Source organism: Crinia signifera, chromosome 3 (genome assembly GCF_055691185.1).
Source record: "Crinia signifera chromosome 3, ASM5569118v1, whole genome shotgun sequence".
Taxonomy (NCBI): Eukaryota; Metazoa; Chordata; class Amphibia; order Anura; family Myobatrachidae; genus Crinia; species Crinia signifera.
In genome coordinates this window covers 75,228,565-75,253,053 of record NC_139219.1, presented here as the reverse complement: position 1 = coordinate 75,253,053, position 24,489 = coordinate 75,228,565, and the positions used below count along the sequence as shown (strand labels likewise).

Here is a 24,489-nt window from a genome sequence, read left to right as displayed (position 1 = left end):
TATGTTTTATGCACGCGTCACTTTATCCCGTAAAACGTACATTTTCAGATTACTGGTCTTACATTATAGTCTCTCACACACAGGAGCCCCGGAAAAGCAGTGGAGCGCAAGCTTCCACCGTTGCTGGGCAACGGCCTTGACACGAGGAGGGCGGAGGAACAGCAGCCGGAAGCTGCGCTCACAGACGCCGGGTCTCCCACGATACACTACAGAGACACACGCTACTTAAGGTAAGGTCTTACATGTCTGAGGTCTTCTGCACGGCACTTTATTTTTTTAGCTACACGCCCTGATGAAAAGACGAAAGTCTTGAAACGTAGGCAATGGCTCACTGAAATAAATATTGCATCTTTTTGAAACTTTACCGTTGGAGTGCCGCCTACCTCATTGAAGCTGCGCCGTCAGTTACAGGGGGACTATCTGGTATATATATATATATATATATATATATATATATATATATATATATATATATATATATATATATAAATAATTGAGCTTTCAAATACGAAAAACACATTTCTCATTGAATTCATTTTTTATTTGCAATATCTGATTATAAATTAGATTTCAATATATCAATATATTATTACATTGTTAGTGTGTATTAGATGATGAATTTACATTTACATCTATGCATTAATCCCCTGCCTGGATTTCCTTTCCTATGCTCTTCCACTATGGAAGGGGTTAATGGTGCAAAAAAGACAGTTATCCCACAGCCACATACATTGTCCCAGGTGGATGCAGAAAACGGGATGGTTTCTTTCTTGCTTTTTTTTTCTTTCTTCTCATCTGAAACCTTACAAAAGTTGGAGATAGAGGGGAGGAGGACACTTCCAGTGACGTCAAGGGGGAGGCAGATCAGCCAATGAGAAGCTCCCCCTGACCTGCAGCAGCAGGAGAAAGAGGGGAGGGGGGTCACTGGCTCTGGTGTCCGTGCTGACCTCGACGTCCAGCAGCAGCAGGGGAGAGGGGGGTGTCAGACACTCTGCTGCTCTCCGACCTCCAACAGCAGAGGAGAGGGGGTCGGGCTCTGCTGCCGGCGCCGAGCTCCAGCAGCAGCAGCAGGTAACTGGAAGAGTCTCACTGCCTCTCCTCTCCTGCCCCTTCCGCTGATGTGTGTTCGATGCTGCTACTGCAGAACACCGGAAGGAGGTACCAGGAGTTGTTCACTTAGATATATCGGATCTGAAACATCGTGGGTGCTCAAAAGCACTCACGATGTGCCCATGATGGGTCAGATTCCTATATATCTTATATTCTGCAGGTCCGACGCCCTAATCAGATCTGATGCGCATGGGACCGCGCATCAGATCAGATGTCAAATACATGCGATTTTCGGCCGATTTCACCCGATTTATCGGCCCAAAGGGCCGAAATCGGGTGAAATCGGCCGAAAATCGCATAGTGTATGGGGGCCTTTAGGATGTTCAGCCAAATCACACTGCTAGCGCCAGTGAAGCTATGTCGGAGGACACGGACACTGGTTTTTCAGAGCAATTAGGAAAATGGGGCTGACACAACCCCATTTTCGTGGACACCGCATTGTCACCACTGCCAAATGGCAGCAGCATGTACATTATGCTGCAGCAATTGGGTCACTGGGAGCGATATTGCAGGCTCAGATCTCCACAAGTGAAATGCGGCTCCTGCGGAGATTCAAAAACATCAGCCCGTTGCGGGGGGGGGGGGGGGGGGGGGGGGAATTACTCTTCCTCTCTGAATTAGTATTTAAGACTATAATCTTCCATCTGGAAGGTACTCATGTGAATGACAACTATTCTTGTTCAACTAATCGCATGCTTTTAGCACCTGAAATAGTAAGTGTGGGAATGTGTGGTATAAAACCTTAGCCAAATGAATTTGTCAAAATAGGTGTAAAAATTGCATAGCAAACATTTTCATTCATTCTAAATATTGGCATGGTTGCAAGCACCCGTGGGTCAATAACGATGCCCTCCTGTTTGTACAGACGAGGACACTCACCATTAACGAGGGTCATGCTGCACAACGCAGCATATCCCCCGCCTCCATCTCTCCCTCCCACTGGCATTGTCAAGTGTGTATGCACTTGCTGATGCAGACATTGCGCCAGGTCCCTGCCACTGCAAATATCGCTGGACACACACAGCACATAGTGTGTACCCGGCACAAGTTTCAATTTAAACTTGACTGCCGTTAACTGTGCATTTAGGCCAACTCCACTGAAATCTGTACACCCATACAATCTGCTATTTTATACACACTATTTATAACAATCAAACTCCCTAATTATTACAGTTGTAACTTATTTTGCACTTCTTTCCAAACCACCATACAAAACACTGGTCCTGTGCTAAAGATGTTTTTGTTCCTGTGATTTTGAATTATTCACTTACTTTAGCATTGGCTGTATCAAAAATAGTTTCTACCAGCAAAATGTCAACGCCACCATCCAGAAGACCTCTTGCCTGCTCTGCATAGGCATCCACAAGCTCATCAAAGGCTGGGAAATAAATAAATAAATGGCATCAATACATCAATGATAGAAGAGTAAAGCAACCTTGAGTACTGAATCATCCACATGACAATGGTCTTATATACTGTGACTTTGTATAAAAATGGTAATTACAATAGTACTGACAGATCATATTGGAACATTCAGTGATGTATTTTCTTGAACTTTGATTAATATAGAGACAAATTTCAAGCAAATACTGTGCATCTCTTAATGGAAAGAGGTTTACACATCACAGTGCTTCATTCTTAGACCTAAAAAATAAAAATCAGAAATGAGTGAGAACTATAAATTACTCAATGTATAAAAAGTGCGTTTCTTTATATGGGATACAAACAGATGACCTAAACCTAACCCCCCCACCCCCACTTCCAAGTGCCTAACCCCAACACTCCCTCCCTGCAGCCAAACCCTTACCCTCCCCGGTATACTTCTGTTCAGCATCCCAGCTTTCGTGGTTCCGGCGCTGGCATACTAATTGATTTCGGGATGCCGGCACTGGCCTTTTGACAGTAGTCAGGATGTCGGTGTTGGTATAGTGAACGTTGACATCCTGACCGTGGAGAAGCTGAATGCATCCCCTTTACACAGTGGAGACACACTGACCTTAAAATGACAAAGACCCAAGAGTAAAATGAGTTTGGCTGAAAAGATAAAACAGAGAAACGGTCGACCTAGACACTTTGGATGACATGCTTAAGGTTGATATGTGAAAAAGGTCGACATTTATTTATGTTTTATGGGTGTCAAATTGTACGTTTCAGCACAATGCCCCAATTTGTGTACCCCTTCGCTTGCCACGTTTTGGGCAAGGTGATTACTGCTCCCAATTGTAGTCCACGTGGATGGAAAATATGAAAAATGTTGAAAAAAAGTCTCAAAAACTCGGGTCAACCATATATTGTGTTGACCACTGTTATGTCACCCATTTGAACCTGTTGACCTTTGACCATATGGTGTCGCCCTATCTCCCAGATACACAATAACATGCCAAAAAAAACAATTATTGAATAATAATAATTATCGGATATGCACTTACTAACATTTCTGTAGTCTGGCCTTTCAACAGAGGGAGACACAGACAATGTCTTGTTGGTTGGCCCCATAGCTCCTGCCACGTATCTTTTAATTCCTAAACAAAACAAAACAAAAATAAAAAATGTAAGTAAAAGTCTTAGCAAGCCTAGTATCCAAGACATATCCTCATTCAACAACATTAACTATCCTACTACATGCCACAGAGTGAAACAAACTGTGGTATGCTAATACTAAATAACTAGTTAATAGCCTGTCAAAATGATTGCTACTGCAATGTACTTTGCGCAATGACCGTTTCCATCGCGCAAACTCGCCACCCCACCCCCAGTTCCTATGTGCTGCTACCTCCAATCTGTCTTCATAGCTCCCTTTCTCCATATCCATTAAGTTTAAAAAAGATCAATGTCCCTGCAAAAAAATGCTTTCACTTTCTATTATGACATCTTTTAGCAAACAAAGTGGTCAGTGGTGGTACTTCACCTCATAGAGGTGAGAAGTAGATATATATATATATATATATATATATATATATATATATTATTATTATATCTAGAAGAAGGAGATTTTTGGTGACAATCCCATTTTCTCTCTTCATACTTAATCTTTAAAATGGTAGCTCATTTATCCTTTTTTATTTTTTTTTTGGTTAAGTTCTCTGCTTCCGACAAATTGTTGATTTAGAATTGCACAGTGTATTGTTTGTTTAAAAATGAAAAATAAAAATTGACTTTTGGCCAATTCACACGCAACATTTTTGCATGGGCCATCTAATATATATGTCCCTTAAGATTTAACGGTCATAATGTATGAGATGCTCTTGTGAGTCTTAGGGGGAAATTTACTAAGAAGGCAGTTCTATTTCAGATAGGATATTGCTATGGGCAACCAACCAGATACTACATACCCTCCAACACGACCCATTCCATTAGGTACTAAATGCTCTGTTCCTGGACCTCCCTGCCAGTGGCAGTTACAAGGGTGGGGCTCCAGCACAGTCTAAAATTCAAAAAGGGGGATCACATCAACTGTCAGTGAGTCCCGGACAGTGATGTTTGGGGTGGCATGAGGTGTGGCTCCACTTTTTGAATATTGGACTGTGCTGGAGTCCAACCTCTGTAACTGCCACTGGCAAAGAAGTCCAGGAACAGAGCATTTTGTACCTAATGGAATGGTTAAAGGGTATGGTACTATCTATTATCTTCTAGAAGTTGCTAAATAAATGGAAAGTAGATTCTGATTGGTTGCCATTGCAACATCCCATGTGAAAAAAACCTCCTGTCTTAGTAAGTTTCCCCCTTACTTTTTCAGTGATGTGCAGTGAGGTAAATGTCTGGGGAGCAAATCGCTAGTATCAGAGCCAGATCAACATACAACATATGAGCCCAAGCGTTCCTGCTGGCCATTTACATATCAATATTATAGTCACTTCCAAGGTTTTAATTTATAGAGGATGTATGAAGATTCTCTTCACAAAACACAAAATGCATGTTCCCCTTCTTCCAGATCTCAGTAGTCATTTATATTACTTCACCCATCAGATCTCAGACCTCTGCAAGCCTCCAATGCAATAACAATGTGATGCAAGGTTGATTTCTGTGCACCAATGATGATGAAACACTACAGATGTATCAGGAAGTAAGAGGAAGTGGAACAGGCACAATGTATCTGAGAAGAAGGAAGGTTCAACCTTCGGTATACAGTCGGTGGGTCGACCACTGAAGGTCGAGACAGGAAATAGGTGGACATGCCTACTGTCAACATGGAAGAAAAATGGCACGACATTTAAAAGGTCGACAATCAAAAGGTCGACATGGGCTTTCCACTTTTTTTTTTGAGCAGACATCAGGCGGTATTTCGAATACAGTAGTATGCCGAGGGAGGCATGGCGAGTGTAGCGAGCCATGTGAGGGGGCGCGGTGCACCGATACGGTGTCCATGTCGGCCAGTTTATCATTTGGGACAAATAAAATGTAAAAAACCCATGTCGACCTAATGATTTTGTTGACCTTAGCCATGTTGACTTATTTCACGTGTCGACCCAATGTATGTCAACCTAATATTGGACCCATATCCAAACCTTTTATACATCATTTCCAATCAAATAGATCTGATATATAGGGTGAGATTTAATGCCGCCCAAATTACAAGGCATGGTTTTGCCTTGTTCGTTAATTCCCCTTTAAAAAGACGTCCGAGTTGGGCAGACATCTCGCACTGCCTCTGAACTTGGGCGGCATTAAATCTCGCCCATAGTGTCATTCCCACCTGTCTCAGATGCGACATCGTCTGCTGCTCGTCTAGCTACTTCTGCAGAGACCTTGTTCATACGATAAGCCTGTAACAAAAAAAGAACTTCCAACAATGAATTCTTTTGAGATGCAGAAGAGAACGAAGAGAGTTAGAATGACATATCCTTGAATGTAAACATTTGTAATCATACAAGTGTAAATCCTTGACAGATACAGTACCTCATCCCAAGCCTATGAAGTAACAAAATACCATTATGATAATGGGCTATAAATGAGCTTATAGAAAGAAGCCATTAAAGAAAGTAATGTTACATGGCTTGAGTTCCCACATTAAACCTTTTTCCTCTCTTTAACCCTTTGAGGTCCGCACCACAAAAAAAAGCAAAGGAAAAAAAAAGTTCTTTGCATTTTTTATTCACTGAGGATAATATTAACAACAACCAACAACAATCAATAGTTTTTAAAATGAGACCCCACAGTTTTTGAGATATAGGCCTCTACCAAACTTTTTTTTTAGTGCGGACCTCAAAGGGTTAAAAACATACACTGAGTGGGAAATTATTATGACTATCAGGTGATTACTTTGTTGGGCCACCATTTTCCCTTAACATGGCTTGAATTCTACGTACTGCTGATATTGTTTGTGGGGAATATTAGCCCAAATGTGATGATTTTGCTTTGCCATAATGTTGCCTCCACCAGCCTGAATAGGGGCGACTGTGCAAGAAGCATTTGTGGCTTTGGGCCTTATTCTAGTTCACTCTGACAAAATCCTTCTTAGATGGACAAAACCATGTGCACTGCAGGTGGGGCAGATGTTACTTGTGCAGAGGGAATTAGATTTGGGTGGGGTTTTACTTCAAAGTGAGATCTATATTGCAGCGCAAAAATAAAACAGCCAGTATTTACCCTGCACAGAAACAAAATAACTCCCCCAAATCTGATTCTCTCTGCACATGTTACATCTGCCCCCCTGCAGTGCACATGGTTTTGTCCATATAAGAAGGATATTGTCAGAAAGAGTGAACTAGAATAAGGCCCTTTGTGCTGTTCTGTCCTTATCCTCACCACACTATTTGCATGGTGTAATTGAAAACATGATTGATCAGCTCACATGACCAATTTCCAATCATTTACAGTCCAACTCCTGTGATTCCGAACAACCTGCAGCCTTATTAAATGTACGGCTAGATAGATTTTATGGTTTTCTGAAGTACATTGTACAGCTGAAGAGGTCAGTCACCAGTTTCTATTCATACTGACTACTTGGCATCAGTTTGCTTCAGTGTTAATCAGACGACAATATAAGATAATGACTTGCATACATTATACTCACTATTACAATAGTCTAAAAACTATCATTGTACTTATTTTAGCCCCTAATCTGAACACTGACAACTGAGTACAGAATACCAAGTAACAATATATGTTTAAAATGCTAATACCAAAATGTTTCTTTAGACAATGTACACTAAGAACACATAGAAATGTGACTGCAGTTATATGGCCAATGCTATGATAACAAGTCCTCTAACCATGTGTTCAAGGCCATAATCTGCCTGGGCGATACTTGTACTGCTGAATGTGTTGGTTTCCACGATATCTGCTCCACAGAGTAAATACTCCTACAAATAAAACAAAAGGAGACATTCTATTAGATATGTTCTGTTACTAGAACTGGAAGACAGCTGGATAAATACAGATCGTTGTGTTTATTCTGTAAGTAAGGAATGTGTAGCAAAGAGAGCTTCCAAAATAAAGCTTGGGTATTCCAGAAGAGCACGATACCCATGCCGCAGCCTGGTGCAGTAGCTTATTCCAGGTGACATGTTATTGCGTCTATTACACTTGAAATAACAGCTTGAAAGACGATCTTCTCATTTTGGGGCAGATTTATTAAGATTGGTGAAGTGATAAAGTGGTTGGTACTTTGGCCCTTATTCAGATCTGATTGCAGTACAAATTTGTTTGGAAAATGGGCAAAACCATGTGCACTGCAGGTGGGGCAGATGTAACATGTGCAGAGAGAGTTAAATTTGGGTGGGGTGTGTTGAAACTGAAATCTAAATTGTAGTGTAAAAATAATGCAGCCAGTTTTTACCCTGCACAGAAACAAAATAACTCACACAAATCTAACTCTCTCTGCACATGTTACATCTGCCCCAGCTGCAGTGCACATGGTTTTGCCCATTTTCCAAACAAATTTGTACTGCAATCATATCTGAATAAAGGCCTTTATCACTGGCCAATCAGCTCCTACCTGTCATTTTTCAAACCGAGCCTGTAACTACACAGTTGAGAGGTGATTGGCCGGTGATAAAGTACCAGCCACATTACCACTTCACCAAGCTGAATAAATCTGCTCCTTAATTCTCTATGCCGAACGGTGTTACATGCATATTATATACAGGTTTGAGATGGTAATAATTTTATGACTACTGCACATATTAGGTGGAATGTAATGCTACCAGAGTTCAGAGGAAGTGCGGGATGCCGGCCGAACACAGACTATTTTTTAAAGGGGCAATCACTTATAATGGTTTTGCCTTGTAAGTGATAGCCCCTTTTAAAACAATGACCGTGTTCGGCAGGTATCCCACACTGCCACCAAACTTTGATGGCATTGCTTTCCACCCTTTACCTTTAAATTTCATTTTAAATACACAGTGCCTATGGTTGAAGTTTTTTTACTATTGTTATTGAATGAAATCTCATTATATTTAAAGCTTGTTATGTATATGAAATACTCCCCAAATCATTTCACAAATAAGAACCAATAAGTTAAAACTTTGTAGAACAATTTACACTGCTCGGAGAAACAAGCAACCTTTGGCCGAATGTACTTCCATGCGAGATGCCCGCTGAACTTTTTTGTTAGGGGGCAGTCATTAACAGGGCGTGGTTTTGCCTTGTAAATGACTGCCCCTTGAAAAATAAACACAATATTTTTCAAACAATTGGTGGGAGGAGACACCGTGCAAAATCACCAAAATACTGGAATTACCGATACACGGACAACTCATGGCTTTGATTGGTTGACCGTATGAATGTAGACCTGTAAACCCAGCTTTTAGCGGTCAATGCTACCATGCAGCCTGATCATACTTTGTATGTATTTCGATTGTTTTTACCAACTTATACTACAGTGACCAAAGTGAGAATGTATTTTATATTTAGGAACATGATTAATACCAGTACTAAAAGAAGCTTTTTTTCTTCTACTATTTTTATAAAATGTGCAGATTTTAGGGGAATTGGGAAGACTATAAGGTGGCATGGTGCATGGTGGCCAGTTTCCGTCCAGGGTTGACAATCGCATTATTTACTCAAGCCAAAGCACTTTCAGCTCAGCCCTAAGCTATCCACATTGGGACTGGTTTACACTATTGTTCCGGTGGATCGGGCTGAGAAGTCAGGTGAAATAGGCCCAAATCGCATGTGTATGACATCAGATCCAATGCGTGGTCCTGTGTGCATTGGGACAGGAGTCGGAGGCTGCATGTAAGATAAGTTGTAAATACAGCCATCAGCATCTGCATCTGATACTAGGTGTGTGCCAGGGGTGCTGCACAGTGGGAATGTTCCAGGCAGTAGAGGTGCTCTCCCCTCTCTGCATCTCCCAGCGGGTGGCAGGCAAGAGAATTACAATCAAAAGAAGAAAAAAAAAACATACAAAAGAATCAGTGGCAGTTGATTAACTGAGTGAGCGCTGTCAGCCAATCAGTGGCACCCATTGTTTGGAATTTTTTTTTTTTTTTTTAATTCTCCTGCCCCCTGCCTGCAGCTCCCCGCTGAAGGGGAATTGGGTTCGACTTGTCCTTAGGACAAGTGTATGGGGGCCTCAAGAGTGCATAATAACTGCATATACAGTACATCCTTTATTTCTCTACTCATGCTGACTAAGCTTTCTAACTAACCAGTATGATTTTTTTTATTTTACTTAATATTTAGTCTGCAGTGTCAAGGTGCCCATACACACACCGATATGGCCGTGCGTTTTGTGCTAAATCGCATTGCATGCGTGCATGCAATGCGATGCGATCAAAACACAGTACAAAAAGTATGTGCAGCACATACTTTTTGTACTTTGCGCATAGCATCACACCGGGAAAATCGGTGCGTGTATGGGCACCATCAGAAGCATACAAAGTAATGAAATAAAAACAATAAACACAGGATCTCCATTTCCTCTATCAAATGTCATCAAACTGCACCATGTGACAATTGAGAAATTATCTAGTTAGCTATCAGTCTAAATAAAATTAGGAATTTCTTTTGGCACTACTCCCAATGCCATAGCAAGGCACTAATGGGCCAGGAAGAGGATCCTGGAATAAGAAAACTGAGCGCCAGACATGTCATAGCGATGAGTCAGATGACTTCGGGGGGGCTCTCCAGATACCCTATAAGCCAAATACAGGTGCAACTAGGACAGCAACAGTGTCACCCCCTCCGCGCCACTTGTAAACCCAAGTTATGGCCCGTCTCCCTATACAACTCACTGCAAGCTTGGTCCTTTCAAGTAAGCATCAACTGAAGAAACAAGTATACAGTATATACACTAATATAAGTTCCAGCTTATATTTACACTATGTAGCTGGCTCTTATATTATTACCTTGTGAATTTTGTATATTACGTCAGACTGTGTGATGCTTAAAAGATCATTATTTCCCTTTAGAGATTTGCCGTGGTCTACAAACTCCTGCCCCCTGAAGGACTCCTCCGAGAGATTATGCTGCTGTATCATGGTGCCCATGCCACCATCCAACACCATGATCCGCACCCGAAGGATTGAGTCCAGCTCTTCATGTAGGTTGACTTGTGGGGCAGCTGGTGAGAAAACAAAAACAAATGTAAAACTACTTAGTGTAAATAAATGTCCTATTGCACACACACCTACAGTCATAATTTTGACATTTATCTTATCAATATAAGCAATATTATTACTATTATTATTAATATGAATTAGTCATGAATTGACATCAGACCTACAACAAAAATGTCACCTGCAATACTGCTCCACTCACCAGAGACTGTCGAGTCTGAGACCCCCTTCAGAACATAGAAGGAGTTGATTTAATTAATTCCCCCCACACCCTCCCCCCAGTAAGAGGTATGCATGTACTTAGATTAAGACTAGTAGCGGAGCAGCAGCGTGCAGTCAGGAATCGGGTCCCTTTGTATCTAGCCACTGTCTCCGGGGTACTCGCTAACGCGTGTAGGATTAATGCCGCCTCATCATGTATGGTGGAACTTTAATAAGAAATCACACTAATCTGAAACATTGCTGTCTGCACAATAAACACATTGGTTTATTGCATCTAAGTTTGACTTACTAATCCTTATTAAGAATAATGGACATATATACATATAGTGTTCATTCTAGCACCCGCCATCTTTGAAAACCCATGCAGTTCCTCTTCCCTGCCTGGGGTGTCACTGTATGCTGTAGTGCTTCTAGCACAATTTGGGCTGTAAATCAGTGCTGATATGCAAACCAGACATGTGTTAGAAACACCACAGCAGACAGCGACACCCCAGGCAGGGAAGAGGAACTGCATGGGTTTTCAAAGATGGCAGGTGCTAGAATGAACACTATATATATATATATATATATATATATATATATATATATATATATATATATATATATATATATATATAGTCAGGTACTGGACAGAATATAGTGTTCCCGCTAGGCTGTTTTAGGGGGGCACTGCACTCTGCCTGATTTTTAAAGGACAAAATGCACCATGCCCCTCTGGCAGCGCCCCGCTAAAACAGCCTGCCTCCTACTCTTATGGTGATACCGAGAAAGCCCGGCGCCGCAGTATATAGCGGTGCCCGGTGCTTCCCCGGCAGTGGCGAGCCTTCGGTGCGGCCGGGTCCACCCCCTACAGTGACAGCGGTCCCCTTTTCTTGACAGCGGCGGCCAGCCCCACCCCTTTGTCACGGCGCGGCCCGGGCACCCCTTTTGTGACGTTGGCGGCCCGGGACCGCCCAGAACAGTGACGTCGGCTGGCCCAGTCCGCCCCTTCACGCTGCACCCGTGCAGCGGCGCCCTGCCCGCCCCTGTTCCTAGAAGGAACACTACATTCTATCCATCTCCATATGAGCCATGTACTGCAGATAGTTATAGATGAGTTACAAAGTTAATTTAACCCTTTGAGTGCCAACATCTCTGTGAGTTATGTTCAAAATATCCGCTAAAAATGTGTCACTCACATTTGTTATATCAATTCAAATTAAAAATGTTGTGTAAATAATGATTATATATCCTATATAAAAAGGTCAATATTACAGGTCATGATGATGAATAAAAAAGTTTGCTTGGCAATTTGCACACCTATTTTGTCAAATTCACTTGGCACTCAAAGGGTTAAGTTAACTACATTGTGTTTTATGCCAATTTAACGTGCATAAGGCAGAGTTCAAGCATCTTATGTAAGATAAATAAATCAAGTGGCATAAATTAAATCTGTTGGAGAGAATACTTATACTGGTGTTTGAGCACATGTAGGCAACATTTAACAACAGTTCACATGAGGACACAGCTTAAACAACTGCCAGCTAATCTGAATACAATATTAGTTTTCACCTATGGCCAATATTACACTGTTACAAGACCAAACAGGGCAGGTTCTTCACAAACTGTGTGTTGTGAGTTGGCCCCTGGTATGTCACGCACAATAATAGTGGGTGATGGAAAAAAGGGACAAAGCTTCTCCTACAGGCTGCCTATGCGCATTTCAACCCCCAGGTCAGGAACTAAGATGTCAAGGCAATGCTAGGACAGCTGTTACAGAGGTGTCCTCATATATTTTTGCTGCAGACAAACCAACCAATTCCTCTTGGTAGGCCTGGTCCCGTGAGAATATGCTAGTGGGGGGCGTATTTTTGCTGGAAATGTCATAGTCCCAACACAATTGAACTAGGACACACAAGGAGACTGCTGCTTAATTTGATATATGACACTTGTGATATATGTAACAACTTCTTGTGCTAATTTTCACATCAAAATAGGTCTTATTCGCAAAGCAATTCAATAGGATGCACAAGCAGCTTCTGTTGATAAAAATGATACTGTATGATGCTCTGAGTTTTCAGGTCACACTTTAAGTGTAATGCGACTTGTAGAGCATGGAGGATAGATGTATGTGGACACATTTGTAACTATTTGCAAATGATTCTCTGAATCTGTATATGTAGTGCTACAATGTAACAGGAATACACAGTACAAGTGTCATATCAAATTAATCAACACAGTATTCTCATGCATCCTAGTGACATTGCATTGGTTCAGCGGCTGCTGAAGAATGAAGGGCTTGCAGTAGATATTGAAGATCAGTGCTGCGATACCTCCTTCATCCATTTAGGTGTTACCAAGGGTGAGACACATCACTGCTTGGTGATAAGATAGAGAGAGATAACGTTCCAGCCATTCAGCTCCTAACCATGTTATAAGGCTGGGTTTGAAGAATGACAGTTAGGAGTTGATTGACTGCTACTTTATTTCTCTCCATTTTATCGTTCCCAAGTGATGATGCATACGTACAAAAGCCAAGCAAAATCCTGTTATAATAGAAGTATTGTTATATATTCGTTTATTTACATTAGACACATAAAATGAAATAATGTGTGAGATTAAAATCGTTGTAACCTTGGAACAAAAACACATTTGAGCCTTTGGGGAGCATTTTGCTCTGAGCAGATGCAGCTTCCTGCTGTAGCAGGTGAGAAAGTGAGTGTCACATGTGACACAGCCAAACATGTGTGTGGAGAAAGTCATGTAAACAGGATCTATAAATGGTGCTCTCCATAGAGAACCCTAGTACAAGTAAGCACCAGACTTGTAATATAAATCAATTGTTAAAATCTATATTGTATAAAAGAATAAAGTCCCAGCAATAACACAAGAAAAATAATAAAAATACCATATACAAGAATATCAGTTTTGCATCTTATATAAATCAGTGGTGATGTAATATGTACATATGTATATACTAAAGTTCCCATAACCTGATAAGACCTTAAATATATAATAGGCACAACCACTGTTGGTGTATAACCTGCCTACAAAGTATCAGTATATAATACAGTACACACCAATGCAATACACCTGTGGAAAATAACACAAAATAAGATCACAGATACAGGAATTGGAGAGATTCTGCGTAGAATAATAGTATTCCTGTTACAGAGCACACAGCATTGCACAATTCAGAGCCCAACACTCTGCTTATGCTACACTCCTACAGCAGGTCACCGGCCACAACGTTACATCAGCAGTCCTGTAATACGAAGCTCCCCTGCTATACATGTGCTATGTATGTACTAAGCTGCCAGTCGGTGTAACTTCATAACAGTGATACTACTACAGCACCTGAGGGGAACCTGAGCTCACATGCTGTGCAGTACACAGTACCCGGAGCCCTATGCAACACACACACACACACGCAGGAGCAGCTGCCATTACCCGGGGTGCCGGCGGCGTGCTGTATGGTGGGCGCCATGGCGGAGGCTGAGCGGTCAGCTGGCAGCGGTGGAGGACGGATGTGTCTCACTACAGATGGAGGTTTCCGCAGCAGCAGCGTGTGAGCTGGTTACACGGAGCAGTATGGGCCAGCCCTGCTCGGGGTCACTGCTTTCACTGCTCATGCTCACTGACACTTCCAGCAGCTACCGCTCATGCTGGGGCCGCCTCTGTGTTGTTGCTGCTGCCTGTGATTGCTCTGCCATCCCACTGTATACTGGCAAACACCATTACACCACAGAGTGTGTGACAGTATACTGCCTCACTCCATCACATAGCGTGTGACTGTATACTGCTGCACTCAGAGGCGTACCTAGATATTATTGGGCCCCATAGCAAAAGTTTGTGAGGGCCCCCTATTTAGGAACTTATGGTGATAAATGTATGTAAATCATATTAGTTAGACAGCAAAGATGGGCCCCCTTCACCTCTGGGCCCCATAGCAGCTGCACCCCTTGCACCTATGGTAGTTACGCCCTTGGCTGCACTTTATTACACCACTGCATAGTGGGCCTGATTCAAACCTCCTTGCTGGCTGTGAATATTCAGAGCCCAGCGAGCAAACAAACACCGATCTCCCTGCCCCACACTCACTCTGCAAACGGATGTTTATCCATAACATTCATTTGCATGCTTGCCGGGAGATCCGCGGTGTGTGCGTGGCGGGAGGCATTTAGATGACCCTCTTTGCAGTGAGTGTGACTGTACACTGCCTCACTCCAACATATAGTGGGCGGGATGTATTAGAATACTGTGCTGTTTTCAGCATTAAAACGGCACCCAAATGGCAACTCGCTCCCTTTGGGCAGTATTCAATGAGAAAAGTTCTCCGTGTTTTGTGGAGAATTTGTGCTTTGTTCGCCTTGGACGGAGCATTTTGCTCTCCAAAAGCGAGCAACCCTATTCAATGTGAAATATTCTCCGTCTTTCTAAGTGATTTTCGCCGTCTCTCTCCGTGTAGAAATTCTCCATCTTTTGATGGAGAGCTGGAATGTGAACTTTTAAACTAAAAGGTTTTTTTTTTAATTTTGGTGTCAAAAAATCAGTTTTTTTTTTCTGTGAAGGGGCATGTTATTTTTATTCATGTGATTATAGCACATGAATATATATTTAATAAAATAAAAATTTTTTTTTTTTTTTTTTTTTTACACAGTGCAGCCAGCAGGGGGCGCCGGAGCACTCGAGCCGCTCATTAGATATTCATATATTCACTGCACCGATCGTTAATATGCACGATCGGGTGCAGTGAATACTGGGTCCCCCGCTGGCTATAGGGGGGGGGCAGCATGTGCTGCCTGGGTTCCGGAGAGCCCCCCCTCCCCTCCACAGTCCTCTGGAGCAGCCAGGGAGACTTTAATCTCTCTGGCTGCTTCCGTCCCCCGGCTCCCTGAAAGCTCCCTGCCGCGGACGCTCGTCCGCTGCAGGGGTTAAGACTCGCCGCGAGTGGCGGCGAGTCTTCAAAACATTGAATAGTGGGAGCAGGAGGCTCCGGAACATGGAGCGTGCATGGAGAGCGAAATAAAACGCTCTCCATGCACAGAGAACTTTGACATTGAATACTGCCCTTTGAGACTAATAGGATCGACCCCATAGTGTGTGACTGTATACTGCCACACTCCATTACACCACATAGTATAGCTTGCAAGTCTATCTATTGTTACCCAGTTTGTTTTATCACTGTCTACAATTGTAATGCGCAATGGAATCTGCTGCGCTATATAATAAACTGTAAATAAATAGTGTGTGACTACACTGCCGCTCTCCACTAGCAGAGGGGGGCAGTGAACCAAATAAGAATAAAGAAATCTGCTCCCCCAACCTAGAGGTATTGGGGGACATTTACTAAGATGTGATCTCTACTTCACATATGATGTTGCAATGGACAACCAATCAGATCCTGTCTACTGTCATCTAGAGCAGTGTTTTTCAACCACTGTGCCGTGGCACACTAGTGTGCCTTGAGCTGTTCTCAAGTGTGCCCCCAGATCTAGAGATGCCCAAATCAGTTTACAGCCTCCACCAGTTCAACTGTTATTTACTGGTCTCTTCTCTTCATGTAAAGAGGCAATGTGCTTTATTTTTGTTAACCGTGGGGACATGTGTGATTGTTTTCTTTATTGGGCCAATAGGTTTGTTTTTTTCCTGTGGGGGCCAATGTGTTTTGCCCTGTGGGGATCTCATGGTGTGCCTTGGCAATTTAAAAATCTTATTTAGTGTGCCGAAAGGTAAAAAGGTTGAAAATCACTGTTCTAGAGGGTGCTAATTAAATAAGAAGTAGATTCTGATTGGTTGCCTATAGCAACATCACATGTGAAGTAGAATTCACATCTTAGTAAATTTCCCCCATTGTCTCTGCAGGAAAATGGAACAGGAAGCCTATCCACTGCAACAAAAGATAATGCCAATCAAACCGAATAGATATACAGATAACCATAGCTAGCAGCAGGAGAAGCCCAAACACAACTTTAAGAGCTATGTGTGCAAATGCTAGGAGCTTAGGAAATAAAATCCCAGAACTAATTGCAATAATGACAAGGGATGAACTGGATATTGTGGCTATTACAGAGACATGGTGCAATGAAAATCATGACTGGGACATAGCTATACCAGGTTATACTGTATTTAGGAAGGACAGAATGGGAAGAATCGGAGGAGGGGTTGCAATAAATGTGAAAAAAATCATAAAGACTACCTTAATACAAAGTATTGAAGAAAAAACTGAGGCCCTTTGGGTGACCATAGAAACGGGAGAAGGCAATTCTTCGTTTAGGGGTGATCTACAGACCACCAGGTCAGGAAGAGGAACTTGATACAGGACAATAATAAAATGGCATTAAAATGAGAGGTGATAATCATCGAAGACTTTAATCTACCTGATGTAATCTGGGAGCTGCCTGTTGCAAGTTCTACCAGAAGTAGGGACATGCTGAATTCATTGCAAGGAGCATCCCTCCAGCAATTGGTGAGGAAGCCCACTCGTAAAGACGCAATATTAGACTTAATACTTACAAATGGTGACAGAATATCTGACATAAATGTGGGGGAAAACCTGGGATCCAGTGACTATCAAGCAGTATGGTTCAGAATAAAGACAGAGACCGACACATCGCACACAAAAACAAAGGTGTTAGATTTTAGGAAGGCTGATTTTGTAGAGATGGGAAACTGTAAGGGATTCTTTGGCAGAGTGGAGGAATTTGGAAGGAGTGCAGGATAAGTGGAAAAAAATAAAAATTGCAATTCTAAAAGCAACAGAACTTTGTGTCAAAAGAGTTAGGAAAAACACAAGAAAAAGGAAGCCATTGTGGTTTGCAAAAGAAGTAGCAAGTATTGTGAAAGCATAAAAGTTGGCCTTTAAGAAATTTAAGCAGACACAGGCTAAGAAGAGGCTAAGAAGGTAATCAGATGTGCAAAAGCACAGGCTGAAGAGAAAATGGCCCAGTCAGTGGGTAAAGGGGGGAACACTTTTTTAGGTATATAAGTGAAAGGAGAAAAACAAAAAGTGGAATAATAAGACTAAAGACAGAGAGTGGAAGTTTTCTTGAGGGGGACAATGTAGTAGCATATAATAATATTAATAATTATTTCTGCTCAGTATTCACTGCTGAAAGAGAGGGGAAGGGGCCACAGTTAAGTTGCAAGTATAGTCAGAAAACTGAGGGAGAAACAAGCACATTTACAGAGGAGAAAAGCTGCCCATAGACGGTCCGTTCCCGGACCTTCCGTTCTGTAATATGAGATGCGCGCTCCTGCGCATCTCATCGTATGGTACAAAAAGTATGTGCTGCATATTCTTTTTGTACTATCTGGTTATCGCATCGCATTGCATGCACACTGCATGCACAAGGCATGCAATGTGATGCGATGTGTACTATATAAGTCCCAAACTGATCCGTTAAACGGACCGTGTATGGGCAGCTAAAGTCCTCACAGAACTCTCAAAACTGAAAGTGGATAAATCAATGGGGCCAGATGGGATATATCCAAGGATACTAAAAGAGCTTAAAGGAAAGCTGGTAAAACCAATAACAGAATTATTCAACCAGTCACTAGCTACTGGAGAAATCCCAGAGGACTGGAAAACAGCAAATGTAGTCCCACTGCACAAAAGTGGAAGCAAGGAAAAGGTAAGCAACTATCGACCAGTGAGCCTTACATCAGTAGTAGGGAAATTTATGGAAACACTCTTAAAACAAAGAGTTTTAGAATATCTCAAAACCAGCAATTTACAGGATCGAAAACAGCATGGGTTTACTGGGGGAAGATCATGTCAAACAAATCTTATTGACTTTTTTGAGTGGGTGACTAAAGTAATAGATCAAGGTGGGGCTGTAGATGTAACTTATCTAGACTCTAGTAAGGCTTTTGACACTGTCCCACATAGCAGACTGTTAAATAAACTTGAAAGCTTGGGATTGGATTCTAAGATAGTTGAATGGATAAGAGCAAGTGCAGTACCCCAGGGATCTGTACTTGGACCAGTGCTTTTTAATATCTTTATTGGTGATATTGCAAATGGAATTGAGGGTAAAATGTGCCTTTTTGCAGATGACACAAATGTATGTAACATGGTAGACACACCAGGAGGGTTAAAACAAATGATTGATGATCTAGGTAGATTAGAGGAATGGTCAAAAGCATGGCAACTACAGTTTAATGCCAAAAAATGCAAAATCATGCACTTGGGTTGCAAAAATCCAAAGACTAAATATAGTATAAATGGCACTATAATGGAAACTACTGAGGAAGAAAGTGATCTCGATGTCACTATTTCAATGTAACAAAGCAATGAAGAAGGCAAGTCAGATGCTTGGTTGCATAGGGAGAGGTATCAGCAGTAGAAAGAAAGAAGTAATAATGCCACTGTATAGATCATTGGTACGACCTCATCTAGAGTATTGTGTTCAGTTCTGGAGGCCATATCTCCAGAAGGATATAAATACATTAGAGACTGTACAAAGAAGGGCAACTAAAATGGTGCATGGCCTACATCACAAAACGTACCAGGAAAGACTAAAAGATCTTAATATGTATACTTTAGAGCAGAGAAGGGAAAGGGGGGACATGATAGAAACTTTCAAATATATCAAGGGTTTTAATAAGGTACAGGTGGGAGACATTCTTCACAGGAAGAGGAGCAGCAGAACACGAGGACATGCACTGAAACTAGAGGGAGGAAGATTCAGGGGAAATTTGAGGAAGAATTACTTCACAGAAAGAGTAGTAGATAAGTGGAATAGCCTCCCATCAGAGGTGGTAGAGAAGGTACAATTTAAACATGCTTGGGATAGGCATATTGATATCCTTACAAAAAAATAAGGATCAAATATGGTTTGAGGTAACATGTTTAAAAAAGGGGCAGACTAGATGGGCCAAGTGGTTCTTATCTTCCGTCAAATTCTATGTTTCCATTACAATACCCTCCAACAGTACTGATTTAGCCAGTACAGTACAGTTTTTTAACTATCTCTACGGGCAAATAAAGACTGTACCGATTTATTGATTGTGTCTCCATAATTTGTCCCGAATCCTCCTCTTGGATCTGGGCTCGGTGTCATCCACTGGTGCTCCGTTCTCCCCTGTTCAGCACCCATTCCCAAGAGTGCATTGCGGGTGATCCCGTGCCAGCGTGTGATGCATCATAACGTCATGATGTCACACGCTGGCACCGATGCGCACTCAGGGGAAAGGACTGTCAGCCCTCTCTGCATGCGCAGTGATGTCCTTCTGGGCACAAAGCTGCCTGAGGCTAAGCAGCACATGGGGTGCGGTGGCCAGTGCATGACGGGGAATCGGATCATCAGGTGAGCCAGTGAAGCAAGCACTGCAGCAAGTAAGGTGGCTGCACTTATTGATTCAATAATATTTACCCTCCAACTTTACCATTGAAAGTATAGGAAAGGAGGCTTTGCCACGCCCATTTTCCCAGCAGCAGCCAGCAACTCTCAGGGGCAAACAGGATTTTCAGAAGGGGGTTTCCAGAGGGGTGGAGCAAAGCACGGAGATGGACACTTAGGTGACCCAGTATATGCCGGGTCAGTTAAAGTATTATAGATAGACCAAATGTATATAAATAATAATATATATATATGTATACATATATATACACACACACATACATACAGGGGCGTCAACAGCAGTGTAGACCCCTGGGCATAGCAATGTATTGGGGCCCCTACCGATCCTCTAGCGGTAGGGGTGGGGGAAGCTTTGATGTCCCGCGGGTGGTAGGGGGTATATCAGCCGCTAAGCATGTAGGGCCTGGGTCAGTAATTTCCACTAATTACCCCTTTACTGCACAGATGGTGGGAGATGAGGTGGGAGAAGAGGGAATTGGGCTGAATGAAGGGGCCCTGATACATAACTTCCAGGGTGGTAGAGGATGTTTAATACGCAGAGGAGGGGTGTATAGTGGAGTGGGCTAAGTAATTATTAATAATTTTCTGGTGGGAGGGCAGCTTGCTTGACTGCAGATATCTCCAGTTTGCAGAAATAGATTTCTTAGATTTTAATGGAATTAAAAACTAGAGAATCCCACCTACCAAATGGCATTGGGACTAGGGGATCAGAGTTCAGGAGGCAGAGCAATCTGCCAACAAGTATATAAAACTACATACCAGGTGTGTGGAGCGCTGGAAGGCTGATATCTCTGGTTTTGGGAACAGTAGAGACAAGCTACTAGTGTCAATCAAAGGGGGAGAGTCACAGCTTTTGGAATATACCCTCAGAAAAACTCTGTCAGACAGAACCTGAAATATCTGACTGGGAAGAGCAATTAACAGGCTTGGATAGGGAGAGGTATCTGCTTTGAAGTCAGATATCTCCGGTTGCCAAGGACCTATTTTAAAAATTGTTGTACCCATGGAAAGAGGGGACCCTGTGTTCACCACTGACTCTCATGACCCCTAACACTCATCAGGCAATCCCACTGCAATGTGCAAAGTATCAGTTACTTTCCTGGGAGGGGGGGGGGGGGGGGGCAGGGTGACCGTGGCAGTGGGAGAACTAAAGACAGCAGTCTTTAGTTAGAGATGCTGCTCCCATCCCCAAGCTGTGCGTGTCTCCATCTTCCACAACTCTTGATCATCCCGGGGAAGATTGGACCTCAGCCTGACAAATAGAAGCAATATGTACCGGTGCTGGGAGCTGCAGGCGGCAGGTCATGCATTCACATTTCCACTCCCTGAAAGTGGCCTGCTTTATCTGTGTGCTCTATGGACACAGGTAAAGTGTTATGCGTCTCTCTATCCATTCACTACCACCCTGCATCTCCCTATACATTCTCATTTCGACCTGAACCTCAAAATAATGAGGATGCTGAGGCTGGATTACCGACAGCCGGCATCCTGAAAGTATGCTGGGCAGGTTAGGATCAGTCTGTGAAAGAGAGCATAAGTTTGGGCACTAGTGGGGGGGACTTAGGGTTAGGCTACATAGAGGGGGGGGAAGATTTAGGTGACGGAATGTGGGATTTGGAGCTATGGGGAGCAGGGGCGGGCTGGGCCGGGGGCAGGGTGCCATGTGCCCCCGGGCCACTTCATTGATTAGTGCTACGGGCCGACTGTCAGCGGCTGCTGGCCGCAGCTAGGGTTACTTGTAAGGCTGAGGCTGAGTGACCAGCGCTCACTCTGGCACTTCCGGGGTATAAAATGAACTTACTGGATAATAGAGAAAGCAGCAGCTACACTGCACTACTACTACGTCCTCAAGACTGCCGGAATCATTTATACAGCCTGCCCGCCCTGTTGCAGCAGACTCTACCTATCAATTACCGAACTTGCAAGATCTTGGCGAGTCAGAAGTGACGTCACCGCAGGACATTTTAAAATAGGAAGGAATACGAGCCTTGTTGGTGCTGCTACTGGAGGGGTGTGCAGTTGGTGAGAGCTGCGAGTGAGTGGGAGCTGTTATACAGTCCTTTGTTGGGTAATATTAAGCCTGTGGTGTCCTGTTATTATACAGGAGGAACAGCCTGTGGTGGTGGTGTCCTGTTATTATATAGGAGGAACAGCCTGTGGTGTCCTGTTATTATACAGGAGGAGCAGCCTGTGTTGTCCTGTTGTTATACAGGAAGAGCAACCTGTGGTGTCCTGTTATTATACAGGAGGAACAGCCTGTGGTGTCCTGTTATTATATAGGAGGAACAGCCTGGGGTGTCCTGTTATGGAGCAGCCTGTGGTGTCTTGTTATTATACAGGAGGAGCAGCCTGTGGTGTCCTGTTATTATACAGGAGAAGCAGCCTGTGGTGTCCTGGTATTGTACTTCAATGGTACTGGTCCTGGTATGGTACTTCAAACTGATATCTATATATCAGTGTAAAAATAAAGCAGCCAGGATTTTCCCTGCATAGAAACAAAATAACCCACCCACATCTAACTCTCTCTGCACATGTTACATCAGGCCCACCTGCAGTGCACATGGGCTTGTCCATTAGAGAGTGATTGTGCCTTTCTGAGTGAATCCGAATAACCCCCTATGTGCGGTCCTGAGGTCCGACTTTGAGAACCTGTTTTCTACTACAAAGGTGCAATGGTCAGACTGGTCTAGCTCAACATATAACATAACAAATATTTAAATATATAGTGAAAAGAGTGGAAATGTTGTCCATGGGAACTAATCAGATTTGACGTCAAATTTTTCCAGTGCATTCTGCGCATGTGCAGTTCCCAAAATTGTGGGTTGGATAGCTTATGCAATCCAACCTGAATTAACCTCAGAGTACAGGAAAGGGTTATAAAAGGGATGGAGCTAGAATAGATTATGTAGAATAAATGTAATACAGTATAGGAACAATGAAGTACAGAAAAGCATTCATAAATGATAGTTAAGGGAATTATGGAAATGCTTGAGTAAACAACATAGTCTTGAGTCTGTTTTTGAAGGATAGAGTGGGGCCTCTCAAACTGTGCGGGGAAGTGAGTTCCATCGAGTCAGAGCCGCATGGCTAAAAGCTCAACCCCTAGATGAATTACGGGAGATTTTAGGTACTGCTAAAAGTTCTTCATCTACAGAATGCAGGGTACTTGTGAGTTATCCGGGCTGCCGATTTTTTCATCGCGCCCGAAATCGTGGGCATCGCGTCGGTCGTGGCCGTTATAAGGAGCCGCGACGCGATACCCGCGATTTCCCATAGACAGTAATGTTAAAAGACACGATGGACACGATTTCCGACACGATTTCCCATAGACAGTAATGTTAAAAGACGCGATGGACCCGATTTTCCATAGACAACAATGTTAAAATAAAATGACAATGGAAAATTGGCCAATATGGGCATTTCACATTGGATATGTTTTAAAAAAAAATGTTTCATGGCCCCCCACCACCGTTAACGCCACCCCGCTATTGACGCCAACCCGAAGCGTGGCGAGCGCAGCGAGCCCGCGAGGGGCGGCGGTACGCGTCCTCCGACCTTTTCATACCCCTACTATCCACTAGGGCGTGGAGTGAGAATAGAATAGTGTGGCGAGCGCAGCGAGCCACCGAGCCCGAAGCGTGGCGAGCGCAGCGAGCCCCGCGAGGGGACGCGGACACCTGTGAAGCCCGCAAGGGCATGCGGATACCTGTGAAGGTATCCGCGTCCGCTCGCCACGCTTCGGGCTCGGTGGCTCGCTGCGCTCGCCACACTATTCTACTCGGGCTCGCTGCGCTCGCCACGCTTCGGGTTGGCGTCAATAGCGGGGTGGCGTTAACGGTGGTGGGGGGCCATGAAACATTTTTTTTTAAAACATATACAATGTGAAATGCCCATATTGGCCAATTTCACATTGTCATTTTATTTTAACATTGTTGTCTATGGGAAATCGGGTCCATCGCGTCTTTTAACATTACTGTCTATGGGAAATCGTGTCGGAAATCGTGTCCATCGTGTCTTTTAACATTACTGTCTATGGGAAATCGCGGGCATCGCGTCGCGGCTCCTTATAACGGCCACGACCGACGCGATGCCCCCGATTTCGGCTAAATCGCGGGCATTGCGTCGGTCGGGTGTCCTTAAGTTAAGGACAAAATCGGCAGCCCGGATAACTCACAAGTACCGAATGCAGTAATGGGTGGGACAGTATGGAATCAGAAGCTGCTTCAGGTACCTTGGGACTTGGTCATAATGGGAGTTATATGGCTATCACGGCACTGGTTGGTTAATAGCCTGGCAGATGTGTTTTGTAC

The 24,489-nt window shown here is 43.2% G+C and overlaps 1 protein-coding gene across 1 annotated transcript in view; it reads right to left on the bottom strand.

The window, feature by feature from the left end:
- Positions 1-14,492, bottom strand: part of MTR (5-methyltetrahydrofolate-homocysteine methyltransferase) — a 61,249-nt gene extending 46,757 nt beyond the window's left edge. The window contains exons 1-6 of the mRNA XM_083176030.1: positions 14,265-14,492; positions 10,404-10,618; positions 7,323-7,412; positions 5,804-5,873; positions 3,540-3,632; positions 2,382-2,488 (exon numbers count right to left, since the gene is read on the bottom strand). Coding sequence (XP_083032156.1) covers positions 2,382-2,488; positions 3,540-3,632; positions 5,804-5,873; positions 7,323-7,412; positions 10,404-10,618; positions 14,265-14,301 — 612 coding nt within the window. The 5' untranslated portion in view covers positions 14,302-14,492. The remainder of the gene's footprint in view (positions 1-2,381; positions 2,489-3,539; positions 3,633-5,803; positions 5,874-7,322; positions 7,413-10,403; positions 10,619-14,264) is intronic.
- Between the last annotated feature and the right edge of the window lie 9,997 nt (positions 14,493-24,489).